The sequence below is a fragment of the Fusarium graminearum genome, chromosome 1, assembly GCF_000240135.3.
Source record: "Fusarium graminearum PH-1 chromosome 1, whole genome shotgun sequence".
In the NCBI taxonomy this organism is placed as follows: Eukaryota; Fungi; Ascomycota; class Sordariomycetes; order Hypocreales; family Nectriaceae; genus Fusarium; species Fusarium graminearum.
In genome coordinates, this window is record NC_026474.1 from 7310321 (window position 1) to 7336911 (window position 26591).

Genomic DNA, 26591 nt, shown 5'->3' on the forward strand with positions numbered 1-26591 from the left:
GATTCCGAATTCCCGCTTTGTCATCATGTCCATGTCGTGTCACAAGGTCAGTCCACGTCAGGTCACATTATCAGATCCTCTTTCAGGCATCCATCTCCATCCATCTCAGCACATGACAGGGATATTTGTAACGATGCGTGAATTATCAAATCAGATGACCCCTGTCGTCGTGTTTCATAAATTTCTTCATCTCTTCATCTCTATCATTTTTTGCCTTTCTATAGTATCTAATATTCACATGAGAGAGACAATATGGCGTCAGCAGAAACAGCGCCTCTTTTGGGGGCACCTGGCCCAAGTACATTTCCAGATATAGACTCGGATGCGACTCCATCTCGACCAGCAAACCCAAAACGTCTATCTGCTGGCGTGGCGCGTATGGAAATCGTGTCTCGCAATATTACAACGGCACACCGCGTCTGGTTATTCATCGGCATCTTTCTCGTCGGATATGCATACGGCCTCGAGAGTCAAACGCGACTTGCTTATCAATCTTATGCAACATCCAGCTTCGATTTGCACTCGTACTTATCGACTATCAATGTCTTGCGCAATGTTATCGCAGTCGCAGTGCAACCGAGCGCTGCAAAAATAGCAGATGTCTTTGGACGGTTTGAAGTTATCGCTATTTCTACCGTGCTATACACACTCGGTATCGCGATCGAGTCAACCGCGCAGACCGTCGAAGTGTTTTGCACGGGAAGTATTATTTACCAGACGGGATATACGTGCATTGTTTTGCTATTAGAAGTCCTCATCGCCGACTTCTCGTCCATGCGCGCAAGAGTCTTCTTTAGTTATTTACCCGCAATCCCATTCTTGATCAATACCTGGATCAGCGGAAACATCACCTCTGCAGTCTTGGGATCGACAAGCTGGCGATGGGGACTCGGCATGTGGGCCATCATTTATCCCATCGCTTCACTTCCCCTTCTCTCATGCCTCTACTTCCTAGAAAGGCGTACGTGGGAGTCCGATGGAAAGGAGAGTGAAGCTGTTGCACTCCTTTCTCTCAAGACGAAGAAAGGGAGAGCAGACCTTTTCCATCAACTCGATGTCATCGGTCTCGTTCTTCTTGTCACTGCCTTCTCACTCATCCTTGCACCTTTGACCGTTGCAGGAGGCACAGCCAGTCATTGGCGTAGCTGGTACATAATTCTCCCTCTGGTCCTAGGAATCTGCCTCATGGTCTGTTTCATCACATGGGAGCAGCGAGGCGCGAAACATCCTCTGGTCCCATTTCATCTCCTCCGCGACCGAGGCGTGTGGTCTGCCCTGGCTGTACGAAGTTTGCTCAACCTTGCTTGGTGCACACAAGGAAACTATTTATATACGATCCTCATCGTGGCATTTGACTTTTCCATCGAGAACGCAACCCGCATTTTATCCTTCTTCTCATTCTTCGGTGTCATCACTGGAGTATTGGCTGGTCTTGTCATCTTCAAGATTCGACGACTCAAGTTTATCATTGTTGGCGGAACACTGCTTTTTATGGCTGCTTTTGGAGTTTTGATCATGTATCCCGGTGGTGCATCTATTTCATCAAAGGACGGAATTATCGCAGCGCAGATCCTTCTTGGTGTCGCTGGTGGATTCTTCGCTTATCCGACCCAAGCATCCATCCAGGCTTCTGCATCACGAGAGCACGTCGCTATTCTAACAGGCCTTTACTTGTCATTCTACAACATTGGAAGTGCATTTGGTACATGTATTTCTGGAGCCATATGGACACAGACTCTCTACAAGTCTCTGAAGCACAACCTTGCTTTTCAGCCTGACAAAGGACTCGCAAAGGCCATCTACAACAACCCCTTCTCCATCATTCCAGATTACCCAGTAGGAACCGAGATTCGAGACGCAATTATCAGTAGCTACAGTTCTGTTCAGCGATTACTTTGCATTGCAGGAATTTGTTTCTGCATTCCCATGATTACTTTTGCTTTAGCGTTGAGAAATCCGCGATTGTCGGAGCAGCAAGTTCAGACGGAGGATGAGAATAACCATGAGGCTTGATTTAGAAACATTTTTGATTAAGAATAGAACACTAGACTAGAGTTTTGTCAATTTTAGAAACACAAGGCGCATACAAAAGATCGACGATATGGCGTTTAGGATAATACCCGTTGCAGTCCATGTCGCCACATACAAGAAATAAAAATCATGTCCCCCCGATTTAGCGTCTCACCAGTTTTCCTCATTATGCGCATACGGGTTCGGCTCCGATTGAACTGTGGGCTCCTGTTCAACGGTGAGCATCCTGCCCTTCAGATAAAAAGCAGGTAGCTGATTCTCCGCATTTTGCAGCGCCGGGTACAATCTTTGGAAGATGGTAGAAGGATATCTGCAGTTCCAATCAGACAGGTCAGAGTCCCCCATAGACTTGATATCGCGTATACAGCCTTCAATTCTGAGCCATCCAAGAAATGCCTGACTGCCCAAGCCATTTGAATCAAAATTGTATATCTTCTTCGTTAAGCGGCCAAGCATCAGACTTGAGCAAGCGTGAGGACAATCATCTTCATCTCTGAGACGATGGAAAAGTTCGGCCGTGGCTGACGATACAGCCTCGAGATAGCGCTCACGGGATGCATTGATCTTTTCTGTACACTAAATTAGCACGAGATGTCGTATTGTGGTTTGAGTGAGCTTACCAAAAAGACCGTCTGGAATAGGAAGACGATCATCTTCGACCGTGATCAACCCAGAACTGTTCCTCAACGCCACACGCACCATTAGGTCAAAGATGTCTTGATCATCGAAAACCCATGATACCGCCAAGGTGAGAATGCAATCTATTCCGTACTTGAAAGGCAGTCTGTGCCGCATATTGTCCAGCCAAAGCTTGGCGTAGGGCTCGACACTCTCGTGGCATCCGTAGTGGTTCACTACCATGGTAATTTCTGCAAGCAGTTCGATGCTGGGTGACTTTGGAACATCTTTGTGATAGCCGTGAAGAATAGCCAGTACTGTCTGATGTGCCACCGGATCCCAGCCACTTGCTTGGAGCTCATAAAATCCGGAATCACCGATGAGCTCTGTTCCGAAGGAAAACACCTCCGTAAAGTAATCTGAACCTAGTTACAGGTGCTTTCCTGAGACTAGGACTCGGATCTCGACTTGTCCAGGGCTAGATCCAGGTATCTCTCCATACTCGTGGTACTCGTGTCGGCTGTCTGAGCTGTGAACCGATGCCGCATCGCAGTCTTTGTGTGCGACTTCTCCCCAATCATTTGACACGTTGAACTCGCTGTGGGATACCTCGTCAAATGTTACGTTTGATAGCGTGTCCCCAGAGAAAGAGAAGGTTCGATCTTTGGATGTATAGAGAGTGATGCAAGTATCGCCATATGAATCGAACACGTAGGTTGATGGCCTTCCCATGCGTATTTGTCTCCGGAAGGGTAGTCCGGCTGACCAATGGTTGGGTTTGGAAAACGAACGGTCGGGCTCTGAAGACCGACTGTTGAGTATTGGATCCCAACGGTAGGTTGACTGATGGTCAGTCTCTGAAGCCTGGTTGTCTGACTCTTCATTCCAGCGGTTGGTTTCTGAATCGCCTTGGGCACTTCGTGGAACCCAAGTCTTAGTCTCTGAAGCTCGAGTATCTGGTTCTGAGTCCCAGATATCAGCTTCTGAAGTCAGATGGTCTGGTTCTGAGTCGGAGCGGTCACTTGACAAAATATTATGCCAATACTCTACTGAATTCCAACCCATATTGCCTGGACATTTGCTTCAGCTTTGGTCTACACAACTTTTAATTATAGCACTTACCGGTGTGAATCTCAAAGAGTAGTTGTCGTAGTTGTCTTTTGTGTTGGGATGTTGTGGTTGGCTGTATTCGATAGAGTGGCTGAACAACTTGTTGTGGTTGGAGGAAAGAGGAAAGAGGATAGAGAAGGGGGAACACCTGCTGTAAATACAGGTCAAAAGAATTTTCTTTATTTTGACTTTTCTTTCGTCGTTGAGTTTAAGCAGTATTACATTCATGTCGAGCCATCTGATCCATTATGTAAGTTTTACCTTGACTACAAAGTTTTCATTGACAGTCAACTCTGTTCTAACTTGAGGGCTTCTCATTGGCCAGTCAAGACAGCTCTTTCTATAGAAAACTATCCAGCTGGATATAAATCTTCAACTTGGGTCAGTAGCTAATACACTTTGCTACTATTTGTTCAAGGTTCGAAAGGAACAAAGTCTGGTTTCCAGGTGCTAGGCATCAGTTCCACATTGGATAATGGGCTGCCTATTCTGTGTTCGACCATCTTTATCAAACAGTCCAATCCTCGACCTCAGAAATTGGTACGATCCAACACACCATAGTAGGCCATAGGCGAAAACGTGCCAAAGACATAACAGACACTGCTTGTTTCTCTTCTTGCTAGACAGTCTTTCAGCCCCCTTCGAAGACATCAAACACTTCCAGAATATAAACACGAATTTCATCAGCATAAAAAGGAATAAGATATGAAATCTCAATCCAAAATAATATTCGAACAAATTATTCTCTGTGTGGTATGTTCCCATTATCTCATAGCTAGAAAATATAACCGGCTGTGCCGGGAGTCGAACCTAGATTCTTCTGATCCACTCTCAGATGCCTTTCCATTAGGCCACACAACCTTGCATCCATAAATATCTCGCCATGTCATGTTAACGAGAGTACATATCCAAGAAGATATCAAAGACGGCAACCGCTGAACTGTGTCGCATTGCACGCGAGACCAAAGACACAAGACAAAGCCTATAATAGACTAACATCAAAATAAGCACTAAGTAGCACGTGATTATATATCGCTATTAACTACGCTTTGTCCAGCATTTACCATGATCGTACTTGAACCTACTTCTTGTGACAACAATCTCCTCATTTCAGCTATGGCGCACCCCCAAGAAGCGACACAAACCCAAACATTTCCATTGCCTGAACTCCCTCCGGAACTACGTCGCCTTATCTGGAGCCACACTCTCCCGGGGCCTCGCATTCACAAAGCAGTCTACAGACGCTGTTGCGGGAGTAGTACCGCTGCCGAGACTCACATCATATCACCGCAACCACCTATTGTACTCAGCATCTGTAAAGAATCTAGAGATGTAGCGTTGGAGGTGTTCAAAACATTCGCCCTTTGCCAGTGTCCTGGGGTCGGACAGCTTGGATTCTTCAATCCACAGACAGACATGTTACACGTTGACATCAATAGTCCCTGCGAAGAATGGTTTGCTCCTTGGTGTGACTTTTCTCGAATATCTGTCGCTGTACAAAATAACGAGCAGGATTACGAAAACGTATCATCCATGCTATTACTTCAACCCATTATCTCGCATGTCTATCTCACTGTTCTGGAAATAGATGAGAAGATGACGGACATTGTCAAATCAAAAAGATCACTGAGAAGGCATATCAAGTACCCCGAGATATTGATCAGAGCGACAAAGTGTGTTCCAATCCAGGAACTGGAAGTTGTGGCTGGAGAGGAATCGCAGTATGAGGAGCTACGAGCCATGGCTTCGTCTCTTTTGGCTACTGAAAAACACAAAAATCTGTTTATTGATGTGGCTTTAGCCAGGGTTTGCTGTTGTTGTGCTTAGTGTTCCTGGCTAGCATAGCAAAAGTGGATGTGGATGGCCAAGGCTGTCTATGTAGAAACTATATTCATGAAGTATGAAATGTGGGCTGCTTATGTATTGTGTGAGAATAAGGTTGCTTCTTTGTGACCTGCTTTGGATGGCTCTTTGATGGGGGCGACGAGAAATTCAGTATTGGCCTTCAAGTTGTATACCGAACACCAATGAAGTATAAAAACCAAGTTTTTCAGGAGATCAACTGTGCATAATTATATACCTGAATCTAATATTAAACCTTGGTATCTGATAGTCAGACTTCTATCTAACTTTTATCCAAGGTAGCTGAGCCCAATCCAATCTTATCCATAGTAAGTGAAGGCTCATCCATTTACTATGCGAAGCTTTCGCCATCATCTGTCATGTTGGCAGAGGAACTTAGGCCTTGCACTTTCCAGTCTCAAAGGTAGTCCTAGGAAGATTATTAGCATTTAGTTTTCTCATGATATCAAGATAAGCATGACTTACTCCATGGTCCAGCCCTCTGTGTTGGTTTGAGCTCCTTCCTTGCATCCATTGATACCAAGGTTGAGGAATGTCTGGCATCGTCCACCAGTAAGACCGATCCTGGTTCCGTGGGTGGTCTTGACCTCAAAGACAAACTTGCCCGCTCCCGAAGGTGCGTTGACACATCCAGTCTTGGTCTCGTAGATCTCGTAGATACCACCACCGCCTCCGTTGTAGCACCAGTCACGAGCAGCAGTGAGAGCGGCAGCCTTGTTTGAGCCCCAGGGAAGAATGTCTGAGCTACCGTAGCAAGCAACTGAGACGGGGTACTTGTATCCGATAGTGCGGACACAAACGTTGGCGTCGGCCCAGAGAGTGCGGCAATCATCGCCGACGGTAGGGTTCCACTCCTTGAATTGCTCAAAGGTGATGCCGTACATGTTGGCGATCTGAAGGCAGCCAGTGTTCTTTGCGACGAAGTGGAAACGGTCACAGTTGTCTACCATGCCGGGCTGGATTGGAAGGGGAGTTTCGATACCGTTGTCGCCAGTCTTAACCTCAATGGCTGTAGCCTGTGCCAAGGTCTTGGTGGGAGCGGCGAGGGAAAGGCCAGCATTGGCGAGAAAGAGTGATGTGATGGTAGAAAACTTCATTGTGACGAGAATTGGGAGACTGAATTAGATATTGATGAGGTTTTTTGTTGTCTTGAATGGCTATGAGCTGCTGAGAAATTTGTTTTTGTCTTGGGGCTTCAGAGATATTTATACACAATCTGATGCCGTCTTGGCAACCATCGTGAACTTGCCTTGTAAGGCGGATTAGGCGACCACGGCTGTGCCTTTCTTGGCCTTTCTCGGTTCGTAAAATTCTTCCAATAGTAAGAACAGCCATGTCACCTAGTCGTTCTTTTGAGAATGCCGGTGATTGCCTATTCAAGAGATTGGGACGTTACCCCGAAGACGAACCATCGTGGAGTCATATTTCGCGGTGTTTTCCCCTTCCAGAATCTTACTAGCTCTTATGTGGGGGATCCGCTGTTAGCATCTAAGCCACCCGCTGTAGGGCTATAGTACAGGGGTGTTGAAAATTTGAGTGTCGTCTTGGGCAAGGGACGTACAGTGATGATGGGGAAGATGATAGAGGTTTCTACTAACTTTATGATATCAACTATACATTCGACACTGTAAATACTAGCAGATAGGGCCTGTTTACGAGTTGTTAACCACAGTATTGCAGACTCTTTTCCTCACTGCTATCGTCGACCGCAGCGTGAGATTGATCCACAGACAGCAAACTTTGAGGAGACTGCTACGCTGGCATGCGGCACAGTCCACTTAGAACGTAGTTGCCTGTCGACAAAGTGCCGCTACTTGTCTATATCTCAGCCTATACGAGACTTCTCGGACCTGGAAAACTCATGCCTGAAAGCGCGGTTGTGGTTGGTGTAATAAATTCTGCTATAAACATTCGCCCAATGTCGGTGTGACAATTTCGCTTTCAAAGGATTCAAGACCACGTAGGTAACGTTACCGGAAACATAGTATTGGCCCTGAGATATAGTATTATAAGCTTAATGGAGAGACTATGCTTCTCTGGGTTATTATCCCTCATTCTTAATGTTCAAGCACGATGCAAATCTCATCTTCGAAGTGACTCAAAATTGTGGGTATACGCATCCAATTAATTTGACACTATTAGTCCCAGTATATCTGTTCAATCTACCCATAGCCCGGGCGATGATATTAGAAAAGTCCAATTAGATTACATTCCCCTCATCATACTCTCGGTCAGCACGTGTTGTCGTAGCTGCCTCATCCAAGTGCAACTCAGAAGCACGAATATCAATCTTCTTGATCACTGCGCCGAGCACAATCTTGAGCAGCTCATCATCCGACATGGATGTACCGTGACCGCTCCAAGTCACTGTGTCGACGATATCTCGGGTTCCAGCCTCCTTGTGCAGCTCGTCGTCGAGATGCTGCAGGGTCTTTTGTCGCACCAGATCCGGTCCACCTAGGCGGAATAGCTGGACACCAGCTTGGTGGATAGGTGCCTTGGCCTCGTCGAGAGTTCGGGCGGCTTGGATCAGAGGAGTCTTGATGTCGTCGTCGAATGCGCCGGCTGTGAGCACAATGATGTTGAGAGCGGCCTTTTCCTCTCCGGCTGTGAACTTGTCGCAGTACCACTTAAGTAAGCCGCCAAGTCTGGCACCCATGTTACACTTTCCAGCTGGCTTGACTTTGTCAAAGATGGCGCCGACTTGCTTTCCTTTGCTGGTCAAAAGCATGCTTCCGGCAAAGCCACCGATGTGAGTGTAACCGGACTTTCGGATTGACTGAACACCTGGCAATTTGGCCAATACACCACCAGGTCGGTGGTTGACAAAGTACAGATCAACTCCATCGGGATCGTGTTTGGCGCAGATGGGTGCGATGCGCTCTATCAGGGTCTTGATTTCGGGCCAGTAAGGCTGCATTGCCTCGGAATCATCGACGAGGAACATTGTGTCGAAGCATCGTAGCTGCAGAAGGGTCTTTTCGTACTCATCGCCTTCAGCGGTGGGTTGAGTCTCTGGGGCTGACATGTTGGCTGGTTGAGATGTTACTGCTGTTGTTTTGGGATTGTTTGACTCGGAATTCGGAATGAAACAGCAGAGAAATATGTTTGGTTTCAAGTTACCCAATTCTTGGGCGATCGTCATAAGGAATATAAATTGGTTGCAAGGCGGTGAAGACACGGATGACGTTTTAAGTGGGACATGGCAGAGTCATGCAGGGTCCAGTCGAGGGAGGCCTCAACGCTTGACCCCTCTCTTTTCAGTAGATATTAATAGTAGACATTGATTCAAAGATGTTTTCATACATGTGAATGAGGGTACACGATGCTACACACCGAATCAGACCCTAGAATACCTCCATAAACTCTCATTGATCGACTACTGATATGTGACACAGTTGCAAGTGAGAATACCTCTAAAGTACCTAAGCTAGTCAGAATGGCAGAAACGGCCCGTCATAGCCAACCGAAATTAATCGAGAGTGGCTGATGGGGTCAACAAAATTGGGGAGAAATAAAGGGAGCAATTCATAGACAAGCCATTCAATAATCAGTACACACCAATGGCTTCACCCACGACGCTTCGAAAGATGCCATCAGGGTCAAACTTTTCCCTGACTGCCTTGAATCGAGAGATATGCTGCGTGGAAATCATTAGACTCTTCCTGAACAAAGGTAATGGTAATCTTACATCGGGGTCAATATTCTTGGCCGCACGTTCAAACACCTCTCGTGTGTTCTTGGTCCAGTGTGGGCGACATGGAAATTCGTCAATCAGCGTTTCTGCCAGTTTGTGATCTGTATCCCTAGTTAGCCTCATAAAGCCGATGATCATGCATCGATACAACATACAAAAAGGTTCGTTATATCGAAGTCCATCACCGATGCTTGGCTTGTAAGAAGGGAAGTCGAGCATGATGACACCCTTGTCCCAGTCGGCGCCATCGGACGTGCCATAAGTCACCTGTCCAAGCAAGTCAAAATACGGCCGTCCAAACTTGATGTTGATGCCACTCCTGTAGGTAGAGGCCATGAATTTGAGTTTCTTGGCCTCGTTATCGAAGAGCTGGCGAACCCTCTTGAGCATTGCATTGGCCTGGGTAACGGGGAATGCAAGTTCCAGAGTGTAGCCGTGGATGCCGTACTCCCATACTGGACGCTGATCAGGGTACAAACCGCCAATAAGAACATCATAGTTCCATCCATAAACGGGCCATTTCTCGATGGGCTTGTTAGTTGTTTTTTCTCTGAAGTTCGGTTTCTCCCACTGCCCAAATAGAATTTCTTCTGCGAGAAGATTCGATAGAGAAACTCCTTTTCCAGTGTTCCATAGAGCTGAGATAGCACCAGCTTCGACTTGGGTTATCGAGAATGTGTTTTGGAAGCCCTCTTGTTCGCTTTGGTTGGTTGGAATCACATCGTAGTAACGCCAGTGGAACTTCTTCTTGTGAGGCCACCACTAACACCGCTTAGCACATGCTTCAAAGCTATGACAGGAAAGCACTTACCCAAAGATTCGCGGTAGCATAGGGAGCTATCATTCCATAGATGTCACCATCTAGAACATCACCCTCGTCCAGGCTATGAGAGGTCAATATTTTAACATCACACAACCAAGAGATATACTCACGTCTTTTGATCGGCATATACTTTAAAGTCGGGATAGACCTTGAATTTCATCCTGACGATAACACCCAGTAGTCCCAAAGACGTTGAAGCAGCCAGCCACTCTTCACTATCATCACGCTCCAGGTGTCGCAGCTTACCAGTGCCATCAATGATGTCCATAGCCAACACCCCAGCTGCAACCATGGAATCTTCGCGAATAGACGACCGATGGGCACCCATCGCGACGCAACCAGCCAAGGTGATGTTCCAGTTGACAAGGGTGTATCCCGCGGAAGCTCCATGGTCGTGCAGGTACTCAGCGAGCTGTAAAAACGTTACGCCGGCCTCGATCATGACAGTGCCGGCCTCCATATCAAGATCGTATATATTGTTTACTTGCTCTGTACGGACAATGACGGTATTGGGATCATCGGAGCACATCGTATCGTACCACATATGTGCTTTGCCTGACGCTCGAACTCTCTGACCTGCTTTGATGGCATCCTGGACAGTGTTTTGGATGTCCCTGACGCTTGAGGCATCGTGGACCTTGGCAACGTCCTGGCATGCTGGAAATCCAGGACCGTCAAAGGTATTGTAAGGGACGGCTGTGGCACCAAGGGCCAGAGCCAGTATGCTCAAAGATCGAATGAAAGCCATGTCGTGAGCCCTGTGCTAAACAGCCACAGGCAGTATGGTGTAAGAAGAGCTGTCCCTATAGAATTAGAGGCATTTTCCAGGTTATTTAAGCAATGTGGCAGGTCTACTGCCAGCATTACCTCGCGCTCTAGCTACCGAATTCCATGTGAAGGCAGTTCTTGAATGCCGAGCAAAAGGCAAGCACCCGTGTAAGGTTGCATTTACGAAAGAAAGATTGAGTGATTAGACTGTGATCGACAACGTCAGGCGATGGAACAGGACTCAGGTACTGTTCGCTTGTGGCTGGCTACTTGTATGGAATGACACTCCACGCGGGGTTATCACCAAGACCAAGAATAGCCGCGAGAATCCTTGGCAGGAGAGCCAAAACGAGATTTGTGATCACCCGCCTACGTCCAGAAGAAGCAGGTGCTTTTACATGATATGGATAAAACCTGAGTATTATATGCCACTCCAACACTTTACCCCGCCTTTTGATCTGATATCACGCTGTAAGTTGTGAGGCACAGGGAACTATCGTATGGGTATGCATCGGCTTAGAGTTATTTGTTTATGACATCAGGTTTAATTCGCACCAATCAAGTAGGGTCGTTGAACGAGTGGCATAAAAACGGATATCAATCCGGTTATCAAGTAGGCGGGTGACTTGTGCATCATACATGAATATTATCGTCCAACGACCAGTCCCTTTGTACAATTAAGTTTAGAAGGAAGGGAGAAGGAAATACAGGCTAGGAAATAAGTTAAGCTCATATGAGCTTGCAATTGCAGCTAATGCGCTTGGGCTGCGGCTGAGGTACTATCTTTAACGTTATCCCCATTGTCACCAATACTCTCAATAATTTCTTTGTCTATACTGGTAGTTGCTTTATTCATCTACTTATTGCCTGGTTAGTGGGCTCATGTCTCAGCTGCAATTTTGAACTATTGTGCTATCTTACAACTATCGTGTGCCAAACCGATAGTCCGCCGTATTGAGTAAGATCAGGGGAAATTAACAAGCAGCAACGATAATGACATTGCAAAATGATAGAAAAATAACTACAAGCCCTTTCACCTGCCCAGTGGTATTCCGTCCTTCTTTCACTTTTTATTTTCGCATTCAACTACAGTCGTTCGTTATACTTGTCATGACCATGACCAAACCCAGCTTTGTTCTTTTTGCCATTGCCAGTCTAGCTATGGCCGGACCATGTAAACCAGAAAGCTCTACCGCTCAGACATCCGAAATAATCGTTTCGTCCCTGGAGACTTCTTCCTCAATGGTACCAATTGAGACTTCCACGGCTGAGGCTACATCCGCTCCTACTACCGACACATATACATCGACTAATGGAGAGACAATGACTATCCCTTTTATACAAATCGACTCCGACACGACCCTCACTACTATTATTTCATCACTCAGCTCAAGCGAAAATTCTTCAGAACTCGCTACAACAACAACAGCGGCTGCTCACAATCCAGCCGAATGTGTCGGCTCCATACGGATCCAGCATGACCACTATATCGGCATAAGCGGCGGTTTGAAGGGACCGCTTAGTTGGAACGATTGCGCCCAGTTGTGCGAGGACACCTCGACCTGCATTGCCTTTTTACACAGCCAAAGTGGATACTGTTGGAATGCTGTAGAGGGCGACATAAGGTCAGAGTCAGAAAGTCAGGGTTGGATCAGTGGTACCAAAGGAACATGTCCTCGAGGTCAATGAGTGCGGGCTACAGCACTTCAGGGACAACCCATTTCGCGGTTTATTTAAATATCTCAATACCAACACTCTCGTGTGCTGTAATGACGAGTAAATATGTGCATGTGTATGATTTAACCTTTCTTGACTGAGTTTGCATCCCAAAGTATAAAGAGTTTGTAAAATCACCCTCTGTAATCCAGCATATTAAGTCGATAAATGTGTCTGTAAAAGTTGCAAAGTGGCAGTATTTCTTACTCGGCCAAGTCGATGTTATTGCGTCGATCCTCCGATAATTGGGTACCACCAGGAATCTGGAGACCAACCGGCTTCCTCGAGATTTTCTTATCTCCTGACATTTCATGTGCTGCCGGCTCATTGGCAGACATTTCCGCCTTGTCTTTCGTGTGAACAGTATCATCAGGTACAATAGGCACAGACCCCTCCAACTCAAACGTCGGCCGTGTAATGCAATCAGAGTGTAGCTGTGGCTTGGATTCTTTCGGATCTTCTTCATTCGGTGCAGGGCCTGTTGCAGCTTTGCTTGCTCGCCTTCGCTTGAACCAACGGAAACCAAGAAAGCCTACCAATAATAACAGGACGACGGACGGAACAACAGGTCCCACGATTGTGGCTATATTCGGTCCCGATTTAGAGTCTAGTTCAGACATGAATTAGCCAAGCTGTTGAAATAGATCGTGCAGCTAACCATATGATATTGGACCACGTCTTGGAGGCAGAGTTTCGGGTGTCGATTGAGTCTTGACTTGATTTCATGTTAGCCTAGTGCTCGAGGCACTCATATCCATGAATCTTACATTCCAGCGTCTCTGAGATAGATTGGGGGCCTTGAGTGTAGAGTACAGTTCTGCCTTTGTAATCAGTAGTACTGATCACACTGCAACCTACGCAATCCGTCGGGGTAGACGTCGGAGCAACTGTAAGCGATCCTTCACTGAAATTACCACAGAAGTCTAAATATGGTGAGAATTGCGGTAGCTGATCCTCTTGAGTACTGTTTCCGTCGCTTTTTGTATTGCCTTCTGTGCAGTTCTTGCACGATTCATATGCAAGCTGGAATGAAGAATTCGAAAGACATAGTTCTACGCTCTTCCCAACAGATTGTGCAATTTTGTATGCTGCATCTATGCAACGTTCAGCAAAATAGCGGTCTTGGTGGAAGGTGCATCTTCTACTTACTACAGTCGCCATAACAGATAGCAGGAGTAGTGCTTTGCCGCATGAAGAGACGATTGGTATTGGCTAGAGTGAATAACTCTGTGCCCAGCAATCTTTTACCTAAACGGCTAACCGCCTCTGGTAAAAACGCCATGGTGATGATCAGACCGTCAATCAAACTTGAGGTAAATTTGCTGTGATTTAGTTGAAGAGGGGATAGGAATAAAGGAGGAAAAGGAATTGGGGGCGTTCAGCTGAACGTTTCTTTTTTACTTATCTGTTTGCAACATGCACTTTCAGGTAGAGGGTGTGATGACAGGCAACTCTTACTGGCTGCGGTTCTCACTTTTTGTTGGTATTGGATATTGCTGACCGAGTACTGAATCCGTATACTTGCATAAGCACAGTATCCAATGGGCAATATCCTTCTAATATCGCCTTTGATTCCCGAGTAGGAAAGAGTTGCGGCCAAGAAGCCTATGCCTAATACCGCATATCGAAAATGATATTTATTCCTATAGTTGCACTGTCCTTCAGATCACAGAGACAGGATCTTTCTTGCTACAACAAAATCAGACTGCGCTTCTATCTTCTCAAATAATGCAGGTAAATTACGAGCATTAGTATTCACTACCTGATACTAAATCACCTCCTCCGTTCATATCTCGAGGTTCATATTGCTTTTATCCATCTTTCCACAAGATTCTGGATCTTGTTGCTGTTCTTCTCCATGAACATCATATGCCCATTACCATGAATTCCTTCCTCTCCAAGCTCAACATGCTTGGTCTTTGAGCAACCCGCTTGCTCAAGATATTTGGCCGTGCAGTAGTCATAAGGCATGTGGTACGACGCCTCACCAGTAACGATCAGAATGGGTTTCTTTTCCAAATTCACAAGGCGGCGCGGAACAGGCTTTTTAGCTTGAAGGATACACTCAACAAAGTCTTTTCCTCGGCTTGGCTGTAGTTCTTGGACGAGATCAGTTGAAGGGTCGGTAACAGCTGGGCTGTACGTAAGATTGATATCAGCCAAACCCCATGCTCTAGCGGTTTTGTTGCCAAACACCGCATCTCGGAATGGTGGACCTGATGGCTCGAGAAGTATCAAGCCCTTGGTAAGCTTGGGACGAGCATCAGCAATGAGAATCGGCATCATGCCACCCTGACTGTGGCCCAAAAGGATAGCAGGCTTGCCGATCTTGTCAAGAAGAGCAGCTCCAGCAGCTTGGACACTATCCTGCTGGTAGGTGGCGTTGTTGATAAACTGCACATTCGAGCTATAGAATGCATCGAAAACCGGATCTCCTCGGAGTCCTGTACCTGGCCATTGCGTGTGCTTCTTGGCTTGTGGCCACAAGTCAAATTTCTGTCCGGCTGTAAATCGTTGCTCAATTATCTCAGCGGAATACGTTGAGGGCTTGGAAGCTCCATAGGCAGGAGACCATGCTGATCTGCCTCGGAGCGTCTGATCGACGACATAGACTTCGTAGCCTTGACTGATGAATTGGGATGTCCACCCGCGTCCGCCATCGGGCTTATTCAAGAAGTTCTACCAATTATTGGCTGAGGTTATCTAGATAGATTGGGTTCACTCACTGTACCTGTCTGAGCTTGACCGTGGATAAAGACAATAGGCGTTTCTCTCTTCGCACCTCCAGCTGGAGACAGTCGTTCGACATACATTTGATCTCGGAATATCTCCCCACCTGCGCCATCGCTCACATAGGCTCCTCCTACATAGAAGTATGATCGAATGGATGGGATTTCATCCTGGCCATTGTCACTCACCGCCAGAGCACCTCTTGTGAAGGTGGCGCCAGCGATGACGAATAGAGACGCCCAACGCATGACTAACGAACAATGCCAAATCTATGCAAGTTGAATACAGAGAGAGACGGGGAAATGGTTGATGTTGAAGACACTGTTTTTCGTTGTCATGTACGGACGATGAAGTGCTAAATCGCTCAAGGCTAGCAAAGTCAGTGACCAGGATCATCAGTTCGTGGAACCATTTGTGGTGTCGTGTTCGACAAGCTAAAATGTGAACCCCAGTTCAACATAGCCTGTCAAGGTTACACTTCATTTCCCACGATCCGAGTGCTGATTCTAAGCATCCCTTCCTCTTACCATTGTGGAGGTATTCTCGTTATGACGGTGGTAAGGCCACCGCCACTACTCATGGCCGTGGCTAATTGTCGGTTAGCTTTAAATACATCAATCACTCTGTCATACCCTAATCCCTGGTTTTGCTGGGGAACCTTGCTCTTAACAGGCATCAACCTGGACAACGTCAGTCACTTGTCAAGTTCACGGAGTGCTTGACCAGAATTCCCAATAGCATTTTCGATGCCAAAGACGACACAATGAATGATTCAGTTGCCTTATCCACGTTCAACTCGTTGATGGAGAAGAACCTCGTCTTTTTTGACGAACGACAACAAATCGTCCAGCACAATGACAAAGGTCTCAAGGTAAGACCCTAAAATATCTTTCATGAGGGACTGGTAATATATGAGGATTTAAGTACTGAGAACGCGAGTCAGTTCCAATTTATTTTGACATCAGCCCTCGCAAGAAAACCTACCTTCCAGGTGAATCCTGACGAGGGGGAAGAGCAAGTTGACAACGTAATTGATCAAGTTCGAGATGGAAGTGACATCAATACCACTGGCTATGAGATGTGTGACATTAGCAAAACTCATTTTCTAGCCGCCAACAAGTTTTGCTTTGCAAGGCCACACCTAATGCTCCTCACGTCCGATGGAAACAAGCGTCAATATGAGCCACTGGACCAAAACGACTGGCAAGCCTTGAACAACGTCTTGACTGACTTGGGTGATGACTATGTTGCCTTCTTCAACTGTGGACAAGATGGGGGCTGCAGTCGACTCCACAAGCACATGCAGTTAATACCGAAACCCAAAGACAGCTTTGCAGCGTTCCTGGACACTGAGGATGGTGTAGAGCCTGACGTGCCATTCCAGTGGTTTTATCATCGCTTTGAGTCTCCACCACTTGACTCAAATCAGTTGTTAGACGTTTATGGCAGACTTCTACAAAAGGCCACAGAAGCGGGCAAAGGTCAATCGGAGCATGTAGACAGTCTGCTGGCAGAAGCAGCAATTCCGCACAACATGTTGGTCACGAACCAATGGATGATTGTACTCCCGCGACGTCGGGCAGCTGTCAATAAAAAGGCTGGCGCTAATTCTATTGGCATGATGGGAGTTATTGCTGTTGCGACTCAGGAGGAGATTGATAATTGGATACGCATTGGGCCTGTTGAGGCGCTGAAGGAGCTCGGTGTTCCAAAGATACTCTAGCACTGTGTTTGGACGCCAGACGTTTATAGATATACTTGCAGACTACGAATCAATACTTTCTTCCCTTCCACTTCCCAAATCATGGTATAATACACAGACTCCTGGTTCAAGCACGAATTCGCTCTCCCAACTACCAGTCGTCCTTAAACTATCACTGTCCCATTACTACTAAGCGCACTCAGGTGGGAGAGCTTTCAAACTACGGCAATTGTCATGGCTTATCCAAGCTCAAGTCAAGTATTTTCTAACATTTGCCACCAAGCCTTCGGGCTGGTGTTTTATTTCCCGAGTTATCATAAGTGAATGGCCTTTTTCACGCTCCTCTTCAAGTGTGACCTCATTTGTTGAAATCTTACATGTTATACTACTCACTTAGTGACTTCTTTGCCCAACGTATCACAAGACAGGACATGGCCATATATCACAGCACTATTTGATGCAGTGGATCTGCACCGAGAATCATGTGTGGATAGTACAATGACCAGATAGCTTCTATTTCCACTTCCTGGTCACTAATGCCTGCTGTGGAGACACCTATCGCAACTTCGTAACCCATTAACGGAAGGGTTTCTCCTACATCTCGTACAAACTCCGCGGTTTACAAGCCTCTGGTACGTATTTCTCGCATTCACGCTGTCCATCATGGCACATATCTGGCAGCGACGTCTGCCTTCTTCTGGTTCAGCTCCGTGGCAAATGCAACATAGGTCTTGGTGTTGTCTGATAAGGCTTCTTTGCGCCCAGGTTAAACCCTTTCGGTCGCAATGCTGGCTGCAGAGTATGAACGGGTGAAAAATTGGCACCCGACAGAGCATACAGTGCCGAGGCTCTGACAAAGTTGTACCCTTGATGATATTTTGTTGATGGACCTCACCACAGGGACGGCAGCGGATGATAGTGTCTTCTGTGCGGGCTGTACAATTCACACAAAAAAGTTGAAATGGTATTCTGCGTGGTTCAGGGTGCATATACGCAGTACTATTATTATGAAAGTCTTGTTGTGTCAGGTGGTGATACTGTTCAAGTGGTTGACGGCCTGGAGAGGCTGGAGGTTGGTAGCCAGGGCCCTGATTGTACGAAGGTTCTACAGAAGTATTCTGGGGGCCAGGGGTCTGTGAGTAGTGAGCCGGGTCATTTAAAACTGAAGGAGCAAAGGGATTGTCAGATCTCTGATTAGTAGGATTTTCAACACTATTGTCAGGGGGTAGGTAGTCATCTAAAGGGTCATAATGGACAAATTTGTAATGGTTAGCAGAGCGTTGGGGCATATAATCCTATCAGTGATTAGTATTTGTTCTTCCGCAGATGGGTTTACCCATATACTCTGGCTGTTTCTGGCCGGGGACCAGAGGTTTCATGTTGGAAACAACTCTGCAATCTCCCCATCAGGTCATTTTCAGATCTCTGACTATAGTCTTGGGCAGGTGAGTAGGATGGTCCGCTATCTTGACCATATCCTTGGGTGGAATTAAATTGAGCACTGCCTCCAGCGTGTGACTGTTGCGGAAGAAAGGGATTGTCAGGTCGCAAGTTACTGCCGTAGCTTTCTGCAGGACGGCTTGGGAAATCCTCTCCCTCACCATATTCTTGCGTTGGACCCAAACCAGCACTATTTCCAGCGCTGGAGCGTGGTAGAAACGGGTTGTCTTGCCGGGGGTCGCTTCCATAGCCTGTTCCTGGAGCAGGTCGGGTAGGATTATTGTAATAGTAGCCGTATCTAGAAGGGTATGGACGTTCAGGATCCATGATTGGTGTGTTGGAGCGTTGTCTTCCAAAGTCAAGTTGCAATTATAGATCTTGTATATAGATTGTTAGGGTTGGAGGAGGAAGAAGACGTTTTGGTATAATAGTTGTGTATTTATAGGAAATAGCTCTACCTGATTCAAAAGCCGCAGGACCCAGACTTTGGATATGTGTGACAGAGGATATAACTGATTCACTTGTCACAAACTTCCTCGAACGGGAATCAGAAAAGTACATGCTTGCTTTTCACAGCCAGTGACAACATTTGTTGTCGTCTGAAGGTATGCATACACAACCCTCACTCACGGTACTAGACAAATTGGCCCCTTAGATGCATAAGAGACACGATCAGTAGGTCAGCTCATGCTACTTGGACCAGGCTTCTTAGACAATCTATTTTGTGCTCTAAGACTTAGGGGGCTAGCCTCTCTGCTACCTCGTAGACCACCAAAGATATATCAATCGCATGGATGCTTAATCGTCTCTAACAGACGCTTTAGTTGCTTCTCTTCTCCACGGCCCTTTTCGCATATTTCATGGTTCCCAAGCAGTCTTCACAAAACAACCTCTTTGGCTTCGCATTATGTCGCCAACATCGTTTACATATGACTGCCTGTACAAGGGCTTTCTTCTCATGGTTGTTGAGGAAGATCCGCGTCGCCGCATGATACTCGCAATATATTCTCTTAAAGGAACAAGTGCACTCTCTGCAAATAATACAATAGCGCATTTCGTACAGTATGGGGTGCTTTCGTCGGGCCTCGGTGCAAGATTGGCATCGAACATCGAATCTGGGAAGGGCATCACAACAGATCAGGCAAAATGCCGCGAGAGGTGTGCACTTGTCCCTGGTACCGAAGTCCCGGAAATCTTCTTGTCTCAGCCCGTAATCTTCGTGAGTTTTGGCGGGGATTTCGTCGATCATTGAAGTGGTATCTTGGTTCATTTTAGCGGATGATTGATGGCAGATGCTCAGAGAAGTAATGTTTATGTTGATGTGTGTAAGATGGGGAGTGGAATGATTCGAAGAGCACGGTATATCCTAGACAGGTGGGCGGGAAGGTGCAAAGCTTTCCAGCTCTTGCAACCGTCTTTGGCCTTCCTAACAGCATTGTTCAAATGGGTAGTAGAAGGAATAGGCCCTACACTTTAGGTTACAACAGTACCTAAATAAACTAAGAGTACATTGGAGCCCAGCGGCATTGAAGAACGATCGAGGAATATACGCTCATGCTGCGAGTCGCTGACTGTCTCCTCCACTCTATAAGGTCAAATCGCCAGCTTGCCCTTGATTTACCACCACATGCGCCTTCTTCTCGCCCTGAGAGTAGTACCTGACTGCAATACACAGCGTCCTGATGAGTAGCTGACAGTTTTGAACATAAGGTCCGGTAAAGTAAATATCCGGATTACCATGGATGCGGCTATGCAGCGTGGCAAGTTGTCCAATATTGTTAAAGACGGCAAAAACCAAAGAATGACAGATATCAGCATCAGAAAAGGATTTAATGTCCGCAGGATCTTCAACGCTCTGTTCCTCCGCCTCAGCCTCGGGCCTATGCTCCAGGCTAAAAGCCTTGCAAAACGTCGAAGCAACAGCCGTCATTTTCATGCCGATTCTGTTGTAATCCATTCCGTAAATGTCTCCGATGAGTTTATCGACGTTTGCATTATTGCCCTTTTCTGCTTGCTCAAGCATGTCCTCATAGGTGCGCGCTCTGGTGAGGAGGAGAAGCAGACCGCATAGTGCTGAACCTCCAAATGAAGAGCCCGAGATACGTTGACATTGGTTGTTTTCTGAGACCTGAAAGAAGGATACTCCTGAGCCGATGTTGACAAGCAGATATGGGTGAGATTTTGGTGGTGTTGAAGGGACGATTGTTTCATCTAGGAAATTGTAGATTTCGCAACTTTGACCTGGAATTGGTGGCCGGTTGTCTGGCGATGGTCAATACTTGCCACAAGGGATGAGCGAGGAGGCCATACCATGGCTTGAACCATCTATACCATCTGATATTTGACTGGCATCCAGTAGAGGATTTACTAGATATTGCAGGGCTGCATCCTGAAAGTGATCCTGAGTTGTATCCATTTTTTCGGTGGTTTCTGTATTTCTAAAAGATGATAAAGTAGAAATATTAAAGTGAGCAACGTCTTGTTTCTATGTCGACAAGGGGATATGACTGATGCTGTTCTGATGTTGCATGCTGATGCGGTGACTGAAAGAAGACTAGTGTGGTTGCGAGAATTAAGGGGGGAAAGTTAATTTACTGAATTTTCACACCTGTCACGTTCATTCTAGTGGAGCTATTCATCAGATAAGATAAGATTCATCCCAACGCGTCTTCACCGAGCATCAGGAACTTTATATGCCGTTTCAAACTCTAAGCAACTCGGACTGAGGGTCAATGAGCTGTATCATATTAACTGCCGCCATTATTGTTTGAGACTCTCTGAAATCCACTCTGTGATTGACAAACTGTAAATTATTACTCTGCTTCTCTCGTCTGACTATGATTGCATGTTGTAATCGACAACCATTCCCGTCATGATGCATCGGGTATCTCGCATTTGAAATTCACTCCTCGGATGATAGACGACACTCCCATTCGTTTGCTGCTACTCAGTATTTCAGGCAGGCATGGTCATACCCTCGTTAGCCTTGTATCCTTCTCCAGTAGCAACGCTCTGAGCCTCGCGATACTCAGCCTCCTTATCCTGCTGAATCAGATCACAGCATCCGCAGCAGCAGGCAGTAGCAAGATCAACAAGACAGCTGCCCTGGAGGTTATGCTTCTCACGAAGACTGGCGCGTTGAAGGGCGAGAGGGATCCAGTGTAGGCCGACACAGGTAGAGGCCCAAAACAGGAGACACTAAAATCCTTATTAGTACATTTTAATCTCAATGTTCTGATGGATGGGAAGACATACAGAAGTGTTCACTGGCTCGTAACCTTCAAGGTTTTTGTTCTTTTGAAGACGATGATGTGTCTTGCCAAAGGTCACGCAGGGAACACAGCATGTAATGGCGCAGAGACTGATAGGGCTGAAACAGCCGAAGAAACTGTTTTGCCAAGGCTGGGATGTCTCAGGAGACTTGGAGTTGACATGTTCGCTGGGACGGGCGAGGACATCGTTGAAACGACTCTTCCACTCTTCGAGATCGTTATGGTCGATGGGACCGTTGTTGTGGGTGTTTGTTTGAGCTGGAGCTGGTGCTGGTGCAGGAGCAGCCATTTTGAAGATAAGTAATGAAAGTTGGTAGTGAAGGAGAGACGAGATGTAGGATTGGTGGCAGTTGGCTGGCTGAAAGACAAAAAAGAATGGAGGACAACACTCATTCTTATCCCAACCAGAGAGACAGCCCATTCAGCCCAACGGCTTGTTACTTTCCACAATCTTCAGACTAAAACTTAACTGCCTAATACTAGCGTCGTGATCAGCGCGCAGACATGCCCAAGGCAAACAAAGAAATTGCTACTTCTACGCGAGGCACGAAATGTCCAATCACATTCGACTTGTTGGAGTATCACGCGGAATGCTATCTCAGCCCTGTGGTGGTCAGAAAGCATTTGATTCGGTAGTCAACGTGTCTGTAGGCGAAAGCTGAAGCGCCACTAATTTACCGCAGAGTCGTTTGCGGGTTGGGCGTTGGAGCTAAGATGGGCTTTCGGGATAAGCTGCAAGCCTCCAAAGTGGTTTACACGTTAATCGCTGACCCCTGGTATTAAGAGACGTTTGTTAATGACTCGCAGTCTTCTTTTGGCCTATTAAGAGTGTTGTTGTTGTAGTGCTTGATTGTGATTCTCGCATATGTTTGCACAAATACAACAAACATGCTTGACATGGTAGGTGATACAACGGAACTGTCAAATCATGTTTCACTCGGCAGTTGATCTGATCCATAGCGGAATAAACGAACCATGACATTAAATGCTTGTCTTTGCACCTGAAACGCACTACTTGGGCTGTCATCTCCTGTGAGCGCCTCAATTCCGCTGCGGCTGAGACTTGGCTTACCTCTTACAGTTTAAGCACTGGTCGTTTAAATGAAGGAGGTGACTCACACCTGTCGATCTCGTGAATAATTCTAAATGTGTTTAAATACCCTTGTTCGTACATTCACGGTGTCTTCATGCAGTGGCCAAGATTGTATCGTCACGCATGTTGAAACGTTGTGTAATCTAAGTGGGATCCTTGCCCAAAATTCTATCGCTCGCTAGTGTATGTGTCTTTATCTAATCCAGGCCGTAGTATAATAGTTGTAGTGTACTTGTCTTGCTTGAGAAGTTGATCTTGCCAGCAAGTATTTTAATATGTGTATGTTTCTTCGTTAATATGCGTTATGTGTCGTGAAGTTGATGTGGTCTGAAACGCCTGCATTTCTAGACCGATGGTTGTCTAATCTTCTAGCCAAGTGCTATAAATCATGGTTGTCATTGTCTGTGGAAGTTGTTAGTGATGATAGTTCAAACGGTGAAAGTCTTGAGAGACATACCTTTTCGCTTTGTGCTGTGCTATAAGAGGCAAGTCTTCTATCAAAAGATCGTGATTGTGTCTGTGGCTTGAGTTGTGTGCGAACACCACCGACAACGACTGTGGCGCTGCCAACTGTCAAGAGAAGAGGGACAATCCTGGTAAATTGTTAGTATGTGGCTAGTGATGAGTGGAGATGAGAGTCTTACTTTTCGACAGGCATGGCTCTTAGGATGGGTTGCATATTGGATGATATTATGCCAGGGTTTGTTTGTCTTTGCAACGTAGACGAATCAATTGATGTAGTAGATATTACAGTAGATGTGAATGATTTTTAATGATGAAAAAAGAGAATCTGTAAATCTATTATATATCATCTGCTTCGTATCTTGCATTGTTGATCTTGGTGTTTATGGCGTGGTGCAGCGGTGTTTCGAGGCCGCTCTGTGCTTGGTGGTGCCATGAAAATGGCCCGGAACCCCTGGTCGGGTAGTTCCGGAGGCTCAACCAGCCTCAGAATCGGGCCATAACGAGATCCAGATCGTTTGTATCTTGTGGTTATTTGTGGGCGACAACATGAGATGTTCTGATGATTGAAACTCGTTTATTTTTTTTTATTTTTTTTCTTTCTCGATTGCCGATAAGAAGCCGTGTTACGCGGTTGATATTCAGGGGGAGTCAGGCCAGCCAACGCGTCAATCACTGGAACTGTCCACTAAAGACGTGCACTTTTGAAGATGAGTCCAGCCAGGATGAAACAGCACAGCAGCATTGTTTGATCTCTGGCACATCATTCTACTACATGTTGTCTCGATACTCTTTTATCATTCAATCTATATCTGTTATTATACGATGTTCTGACCATTTGATACCAGTATGATTCTCGTTGAGCTCATTCTTGTGTTCTCCAGGGTAACTTTCCAGGCGCTACAAAACCATCTGATGGATGACCGGCGTCTGCCGAAGCAGGGAAATGAATGGATCATAATCCGATCCAGATCGCACATCAGGCTACATCTTGTCCCAAGATACACCGATCTTTCCAATCGATTGACCACCATAGATAAGGCCCGAATATATCTTGAATCTTAATTCTTGTTGGGATTTGCAAGTTTTCTTATCGATAGGTAGCAAGACATTTGATGATTACATAACACTTCTGAACTACCATACTGACTTGCCGAACTACTGGATATACCGTACCTGACAATAATTGAACAATACGATGCGGCCTATTATATCTGCATTTTCTGTATAGCCTCACTTGAGATACATGCTCGTAAAACTGCTGAGATGCCATTTGGTGTTGAGACTTGGCTAATTCTTCAGCCACTCAACCACGCAAGCTTGTGACGTCATGCCAAGTCAAAGACTTGATCAATTCTCTCCCTTCTTAAAGAGATAGATGCATCATGCAATTTACTTGCACCAATATCCCAACCTCTTTGACCGATACTTGTTGTAAATACCTTCACCATGGCGTGGAAAGACCATCTTAAGCGTCTCAAGAATGAATTCCAAAGTCTAGTCGGTGAGCCAGAAGCTCAGAACCAAAACCAAAACCAAAACCAAAATCAGCAATATTACCCCCCACCGCCTCCTCCTCCCCAAGAGCAACAGCAACAGCCCATGGGTGGCGGCCAGAACCAGAGTCAGCAAGGACACGTCTACTGGCAGCCCCAATTCCGCCCCGACGCCCCCGTTACTTCGGAGTGGGACGCAAAGATCGGTAACGGCCCGGACGGCTGGGGTAATCAGGAGCTACAGCACTACACCGCCGATCAACAAAACGCCTTCCAGTGAGTTTATCATCCATCACCTGACTTGGTGTGCGTGTCGACAACTGACAAACTTGATAGCACTCCTGATGGAAAGCTTGTTTTGCGTGCCATTGCAAACAATGCAGAATCCAACCATGAGAAGCGGTATACGTCTGCCAGACTCGTGAGTCGTCAGACACTCTCCCGCGACCAAGGCGTCCTCACCGCCTGGCTCACTTCGCCATGCGCGACAGGTATTTGGCCTGCATTCTGGCTTCTGCCGCAGGAGCCCTTTTCCTGGCCCACTGATGGAGAAGTCGACATAGCGGAGACGTGGAACGGCGACTTGGAGAACCACTCGTGTCTCCACTGGGGCCACCACCATGAGCCGGACAAGCACCGCGTTCTTGGCACCAAGATTCCCGACATGCAGTATCGGCCTGTGCGGTATGACCTGGCGTGGCTTCAGCCAGGTGGACAAGCTGGCCAGGGCAGGATGGTCTGGTACATTGACGGTAGACCCGTCATGAAGGGGGAGATTCCTGCGGGGACGAGGCCGATGAGGGACATGAATATTCTTTTGAATGTTGCCATGGGCGGAAATGTTTGCGGTGGCAAGACACCCTCGGATGGACAGTACGATATGGTTGTGCACAGTCTGTATATGGGGAGTGAGCCTGAGCATGGAGGATGGCATAGATTCGAGTCTGATTGGGCTGCTGCTCCTATGGGTAACACGTACTAGCGGTCCCAACGATATGAAAACACATATTTCTGTGGTCCTGTCTCACATATTACTTGCGTTTCAACTGCGTACATGATCTGAGAATCGCAACATTATCGGATCATATTAACTTTCAACCAGCAGATGCACAATCATGCACGACACATTGATATAGATTGAGATCTATATCGGTTGATGCTATTGTTAGAGTCAGGGCGGACGATTGTTCTTATCACTGATAAGATAACGATAAGGCATATGTGAGATAAGATACAAGATAAGATAAGGATCATGGATGGAATTAATGGCCCCAGTTTATCCTGTTCAACTTACTGTTGCACTCGGAGTTAGCCATTTGATTCTGTCACGCGATCTCCAAACTCTAAATATAAACTCTGCTTTTTTTCTCGCTTTGCAACTTTTAGTCGTAAATGGTAGGGCTCAAAAAGCAAACTCAGTCTCGCCCAATTAAAAACACTGTGAGACCTGCTCTTGGGGTCATACTACCTGCCGTTATGGTTGTTGTTCTTTCAAGATGCCATGTACCAAAAACAAATCAAACATAAAAATAGCCTAAAATGGCTTGCTAATTTCATGCCGTACTCTTCGAGCAGCGAGCGTTTCCGACATCCTAGGGCTCACGGCTAAATACTGTAGAAAAGATAAGAAGACTAACTTTCCAGATACTTGTCACATTCTGTAACTTGTTCGGCAACGCATAGATGACTTTCACGCAAGGTACCTGCATCAAAAAGAAGGTGGAAACGGTAAAATGCATGTTGAAACCCCCAGTATTTAGTCTTATATTT

The 26591-nt window shown here is 46.3% G+C and overlaps 15 protein-coding genes and 1 non-coding gene across 16 annotated transcripts; 5 read left to right on the forward strand and 11 right to left on the reverse strand.

Moving 5' to 3' along the window:
* Positions 1-252: 252 nt before the first annotated feature.
* FGSG_02252 (uncharacterized protein) lies at positions 253-2013 on the forward strand (the record flags this gene model as incomplete). The annotated part of the gene is made up of 1 exon (XM_011319850.1): positions 253-2013. The coding sequence occupies one exon, from the start codon at positions 253-255 to the stop codon at positions 2011-2013; it is 1761 nt and encodes a 586-aa protein (XP_011318152.1).
* Positions 2014-2181: 168 nt separating this feature from the next.
* On the reverse strand, positions 2182-2892 carry FGSG_02253 (uncharacterized protein; the record flags this gene model as incomplete). The annotated part of the gene is made up of 2 exons (XM_011319851.1): positions 2182-2600; positions 2652-2892. 2 exons carry the CDS (start codon positions 2890-2892, stop codon positions 2182-2184), a joined length of 660 nt encoding a protein of 219 aa, XP_011318153.1.
* Positions 2893-4548: 1656 nt separating this feature from the next.
* FGSG_20548 lies at positions 4549-4620 on the reverse strand. Its single transcript has one exon. It is a non-coding gene; the product is annotated as a tRNA-His (tRNA).
* A 204-nt stretch (positions 4621-4824) lies between these two features.
* FGSG_02254 (uncharacterized protein) lies at positions 4825-5831 on the forward strand (the record flags this gene model as incomplete). Its single annotated transcript, XM_011319852.1, has 2 exons — positions 4825-5565; positions 5814-5831. 2 exons carry the CDS (start codon positions 4825-4827, stop codon positions 5829-5831), a joined length of 759 nt encoding a protein of 252 aa, XP_011318154.1.
* Positions 5832-5997: 166 nt separating this feature from the next.
* Positions 5998-6719, reverse strand: FGSG_02255 (uncharacterized protein; the record flags this gene model as incomplete). Its single annotated transcript, XM_011319853.1, has 2 exons — positions 5998-6031; positions 6088-6719. The coding sequence occupies 2 exons, from the start codon at positions 6717-6719 to the stop codon at positions 5998-6000; spliced, it is 666 nt and encodes a 221-aa protein (XP_011318155.1).
* Positions 6720-7797: 1078 nt separating this feature from the next.
* Positions 7798-8650, reverse strand: FGSG_12105 (uncharacterized protein; the record flags this gene model as incomplete). Its single annotated transcript, XM_011319854.1, has 1 exon — positions 7798-8650. The coding sequence occupies one exon, from the start codon at positions 8648-8650 to the stop codon at positions 7823-7825; it is 828 nt and encodes a 275-aa protein (XP_011318156.1). The 3' UTR covers positions 7798-7822.
* Positions 8651-9172: 522 nt separating this feature from the next.
* Positions 9173-10890, reverse strand: FGSG_12106 (uncharacterized protein; the record flags this gene model as incomplete). Its single annotated transcript, XM_011319855.1, has 3 exons — positions 9173-10081; positions 10131-10203; positions 10253-10890. The coding sequence occupies 3 exons, from the start codon at positions 10888-10890 to the stop codon at positions 9173-9175; spliced, it is 1620 nt and encodes a 539-aa protein (XP_011318157.1).
* A 1136-nt stretch (positions 10891-12026) lies between these two features.
* FGSG_12107 (uncharacterized protein) lies at positions 12027-12599 on the forward strand (the record flags this gene model as incomplete). Its single annotated transcript, XM_011319856.1, has 1 exon — positions 12027-12599. One exon carries the CDS (start codon positions 12027-12029, stop codon positions 12597-12599), a length of 573 nt encoding a protein of 190 aa, XP_011318158.1.
* Positions 12600-12829: 230 nt separating this feature from the next.
* Positions 12830-13908, reverse strand: FGSG_02257 (uncharacterized protein; the record flags this gene model as incomplete). The annotated part of the gene is made up of 5 exons (XM_011319857.1): positions 12830-13209; positions 13285-13336; positions 13394-13447; positions 13485-13720; positions 13776-13908. The coding sequence occupies 5 exons, from the start codon at positions 13906-13908 to the stop codon at positions 12830-12832; spliced, it is 855 nt and encodes a 284-aa protein (XP_011318159.1).
* Positions 13909-14426: 518 nt separating this feature from the next.
* On the reverse strand, positions 14427-15886 carry FGSG_02258 (uncharacterized protein; the record flags this gene model as incomplete). Its single annotated transcript, XM_011319858.1, has 3 exons — positions 14427-15305; positions 15545-15625; positions 15884-15886. 3 exons carry the CDS (start codon positions 15884-15886, stop codon positions 14427-14429), a joined length of 963 nt encoding a protein of 320 aa, XP_011318160.1.
* A 233-nt stretch (positions 15887-16119) lies between these two features.
* FGSG_02259 (uncharacterized protein) lies at positions 16120-17079 on the forward strand (the record flags this gene model as incomplete). Its single annotated transcript, XM_011319859.1, has 2 exons — positions 16120-16227; positions 16348-17079. The coding sequence occupies 2 exons, from the start codon at positions 16120-16122 to the stop codon at positions 17077-17079; spliced, it is 840 nt and encodes a 279-aa protein (XP_011318161.1).
* A 1311-nt stretch (positions 17080-18390) lies between these two features.
* Positions 18391-18825, reverse strand: FGSG_02260 (uncharacterized protein; the record flags this gene model as incomplete). Its single annotated transcript, XM_011319860.1, has 1 exon — positions 18391-18825. The coding sequence occupies one exon, from the start codon at positions 18823-18825 to the stop codon at positions 18391-18393; it is 435 nt and encodes a 144-aa protein (XP_011318162.1).
* Positions 18826-20083: 1258 nt separating this feature from the next.
* On the reverse strand, positions 20084-20914 carry FGSG_12108 (uncharacterized protein; the record flags this gene model as incomplete). The annotated part of the gene is made up of 2 exons (XM_011319861.1): positions 20084-20739; positions 20809-20914. The coding sequence occupies 2 exons, from the start codon at positions 20912-20914 to the stop codon at positions 20084-20086; spliced, it is 762 nt and encodes a 253-aa protein (XP_011318163.1).
* Positions 20915-21453: 539 nt separating this feature from the next.
* On the reverse strand, positions 21454-22059 carry FGSG_12109 (uncharacterized protein; the record flags this gene model as incomplete). The annotated part of the gene is made up of 2 exons (XM_011319862.1): positions 21454-21696; positions 21754-22059. The coding sequence occupies 2 exons, from the start codon at positions 22057-22059 to the stop codon at positions 21454-21456; spliced, it is 549 nt and encodes a 182-aa protein (XP_011318164.1).
* A 948-nt stretch (positions 22060-23007) lies between these two features.
* FGSG_12110 (uncharacterized protein) lies at positions 23008-23626 on the reverse strand. The gene is made up of 3 exons (XM_011319863.1): positions 23508-23626; positions 23321-23456; positions 23008-23265 (listed from the first exon to the last, which is right to left on the reverse strand). The coding sequence occupies exons 1-3, from the start codon at positions 23540-23542 to the stop codon at positions 23224-23226; spliced, it is 213 nt and encodes a 70-aa protein (XP_011318165.1). The 5' UTR covers positions 23543-23626; the 3' UTR covers positions 23008-23223.
* Positions 23627-24735: 1109 nt separating this feature from the next.
* FGSG_02262 (uncharacterized protein) lies at positions 24736-26173 on the forward strand. Its single transcript, XM_011319864.1, has 2 exons — positions 24736-25097; positions 25158-26173. The coding sequence occupies exons 1-2, from the start codon at positions 24775-24777 to the stop codon at positions 25801-25803; spliced, it is 969 nt and encodes a 322-aa protein (XP_011318166.1). The 5' UTR covers positions 24736-24774; the 3' UTR covers positions 25804-26173.
* Positions 26174-26591: the final 418 nt, after the last annotated feature.

What these genes read in the sequence shown, in the direction of transcription:
- FGSG_12110 (XM_011319863.1), bottom strand. Translation starts at nt 23,542, where the DNA reads ATGCAACCCATCCTAAGAGCCATGCCTGTCGAAAA. An exon ending in AGAGCCATGCCTGTCGAAAA is followed by an intron (nt 23,457 to 23,507) that starts GTAAGACTCTCA and finishes ACAATTTACCAG; the next exon opens with GATTGTCCCTCTTCTCTTGA. An exon ending in GCACAGCACAAAGCGAAAAG is followed by an intron (nt 23,266 to 23,320) that starts GTATGTCTCTCA and finishes CAACTTCCACAG; the next exon opens with ACAATGACAACCATGATTTA.
- FGSG_02262 (XM_011319864.1), top strand. Translation starts at nt 24,775, where the DNA reads ATGGCGTGGAAAGACCATCTTAAGCGTCTCAAGAATGAATTCCAAAGT. An exon ending in GATCAACAAAACGCCTTCCA is followed by an intron (nt 25,098 to 25,157) that starts GTGAGTTTATCA and finishes CAAACTTGATAG; the next exon opens with CACTCCTGATGGAAAGCTTG.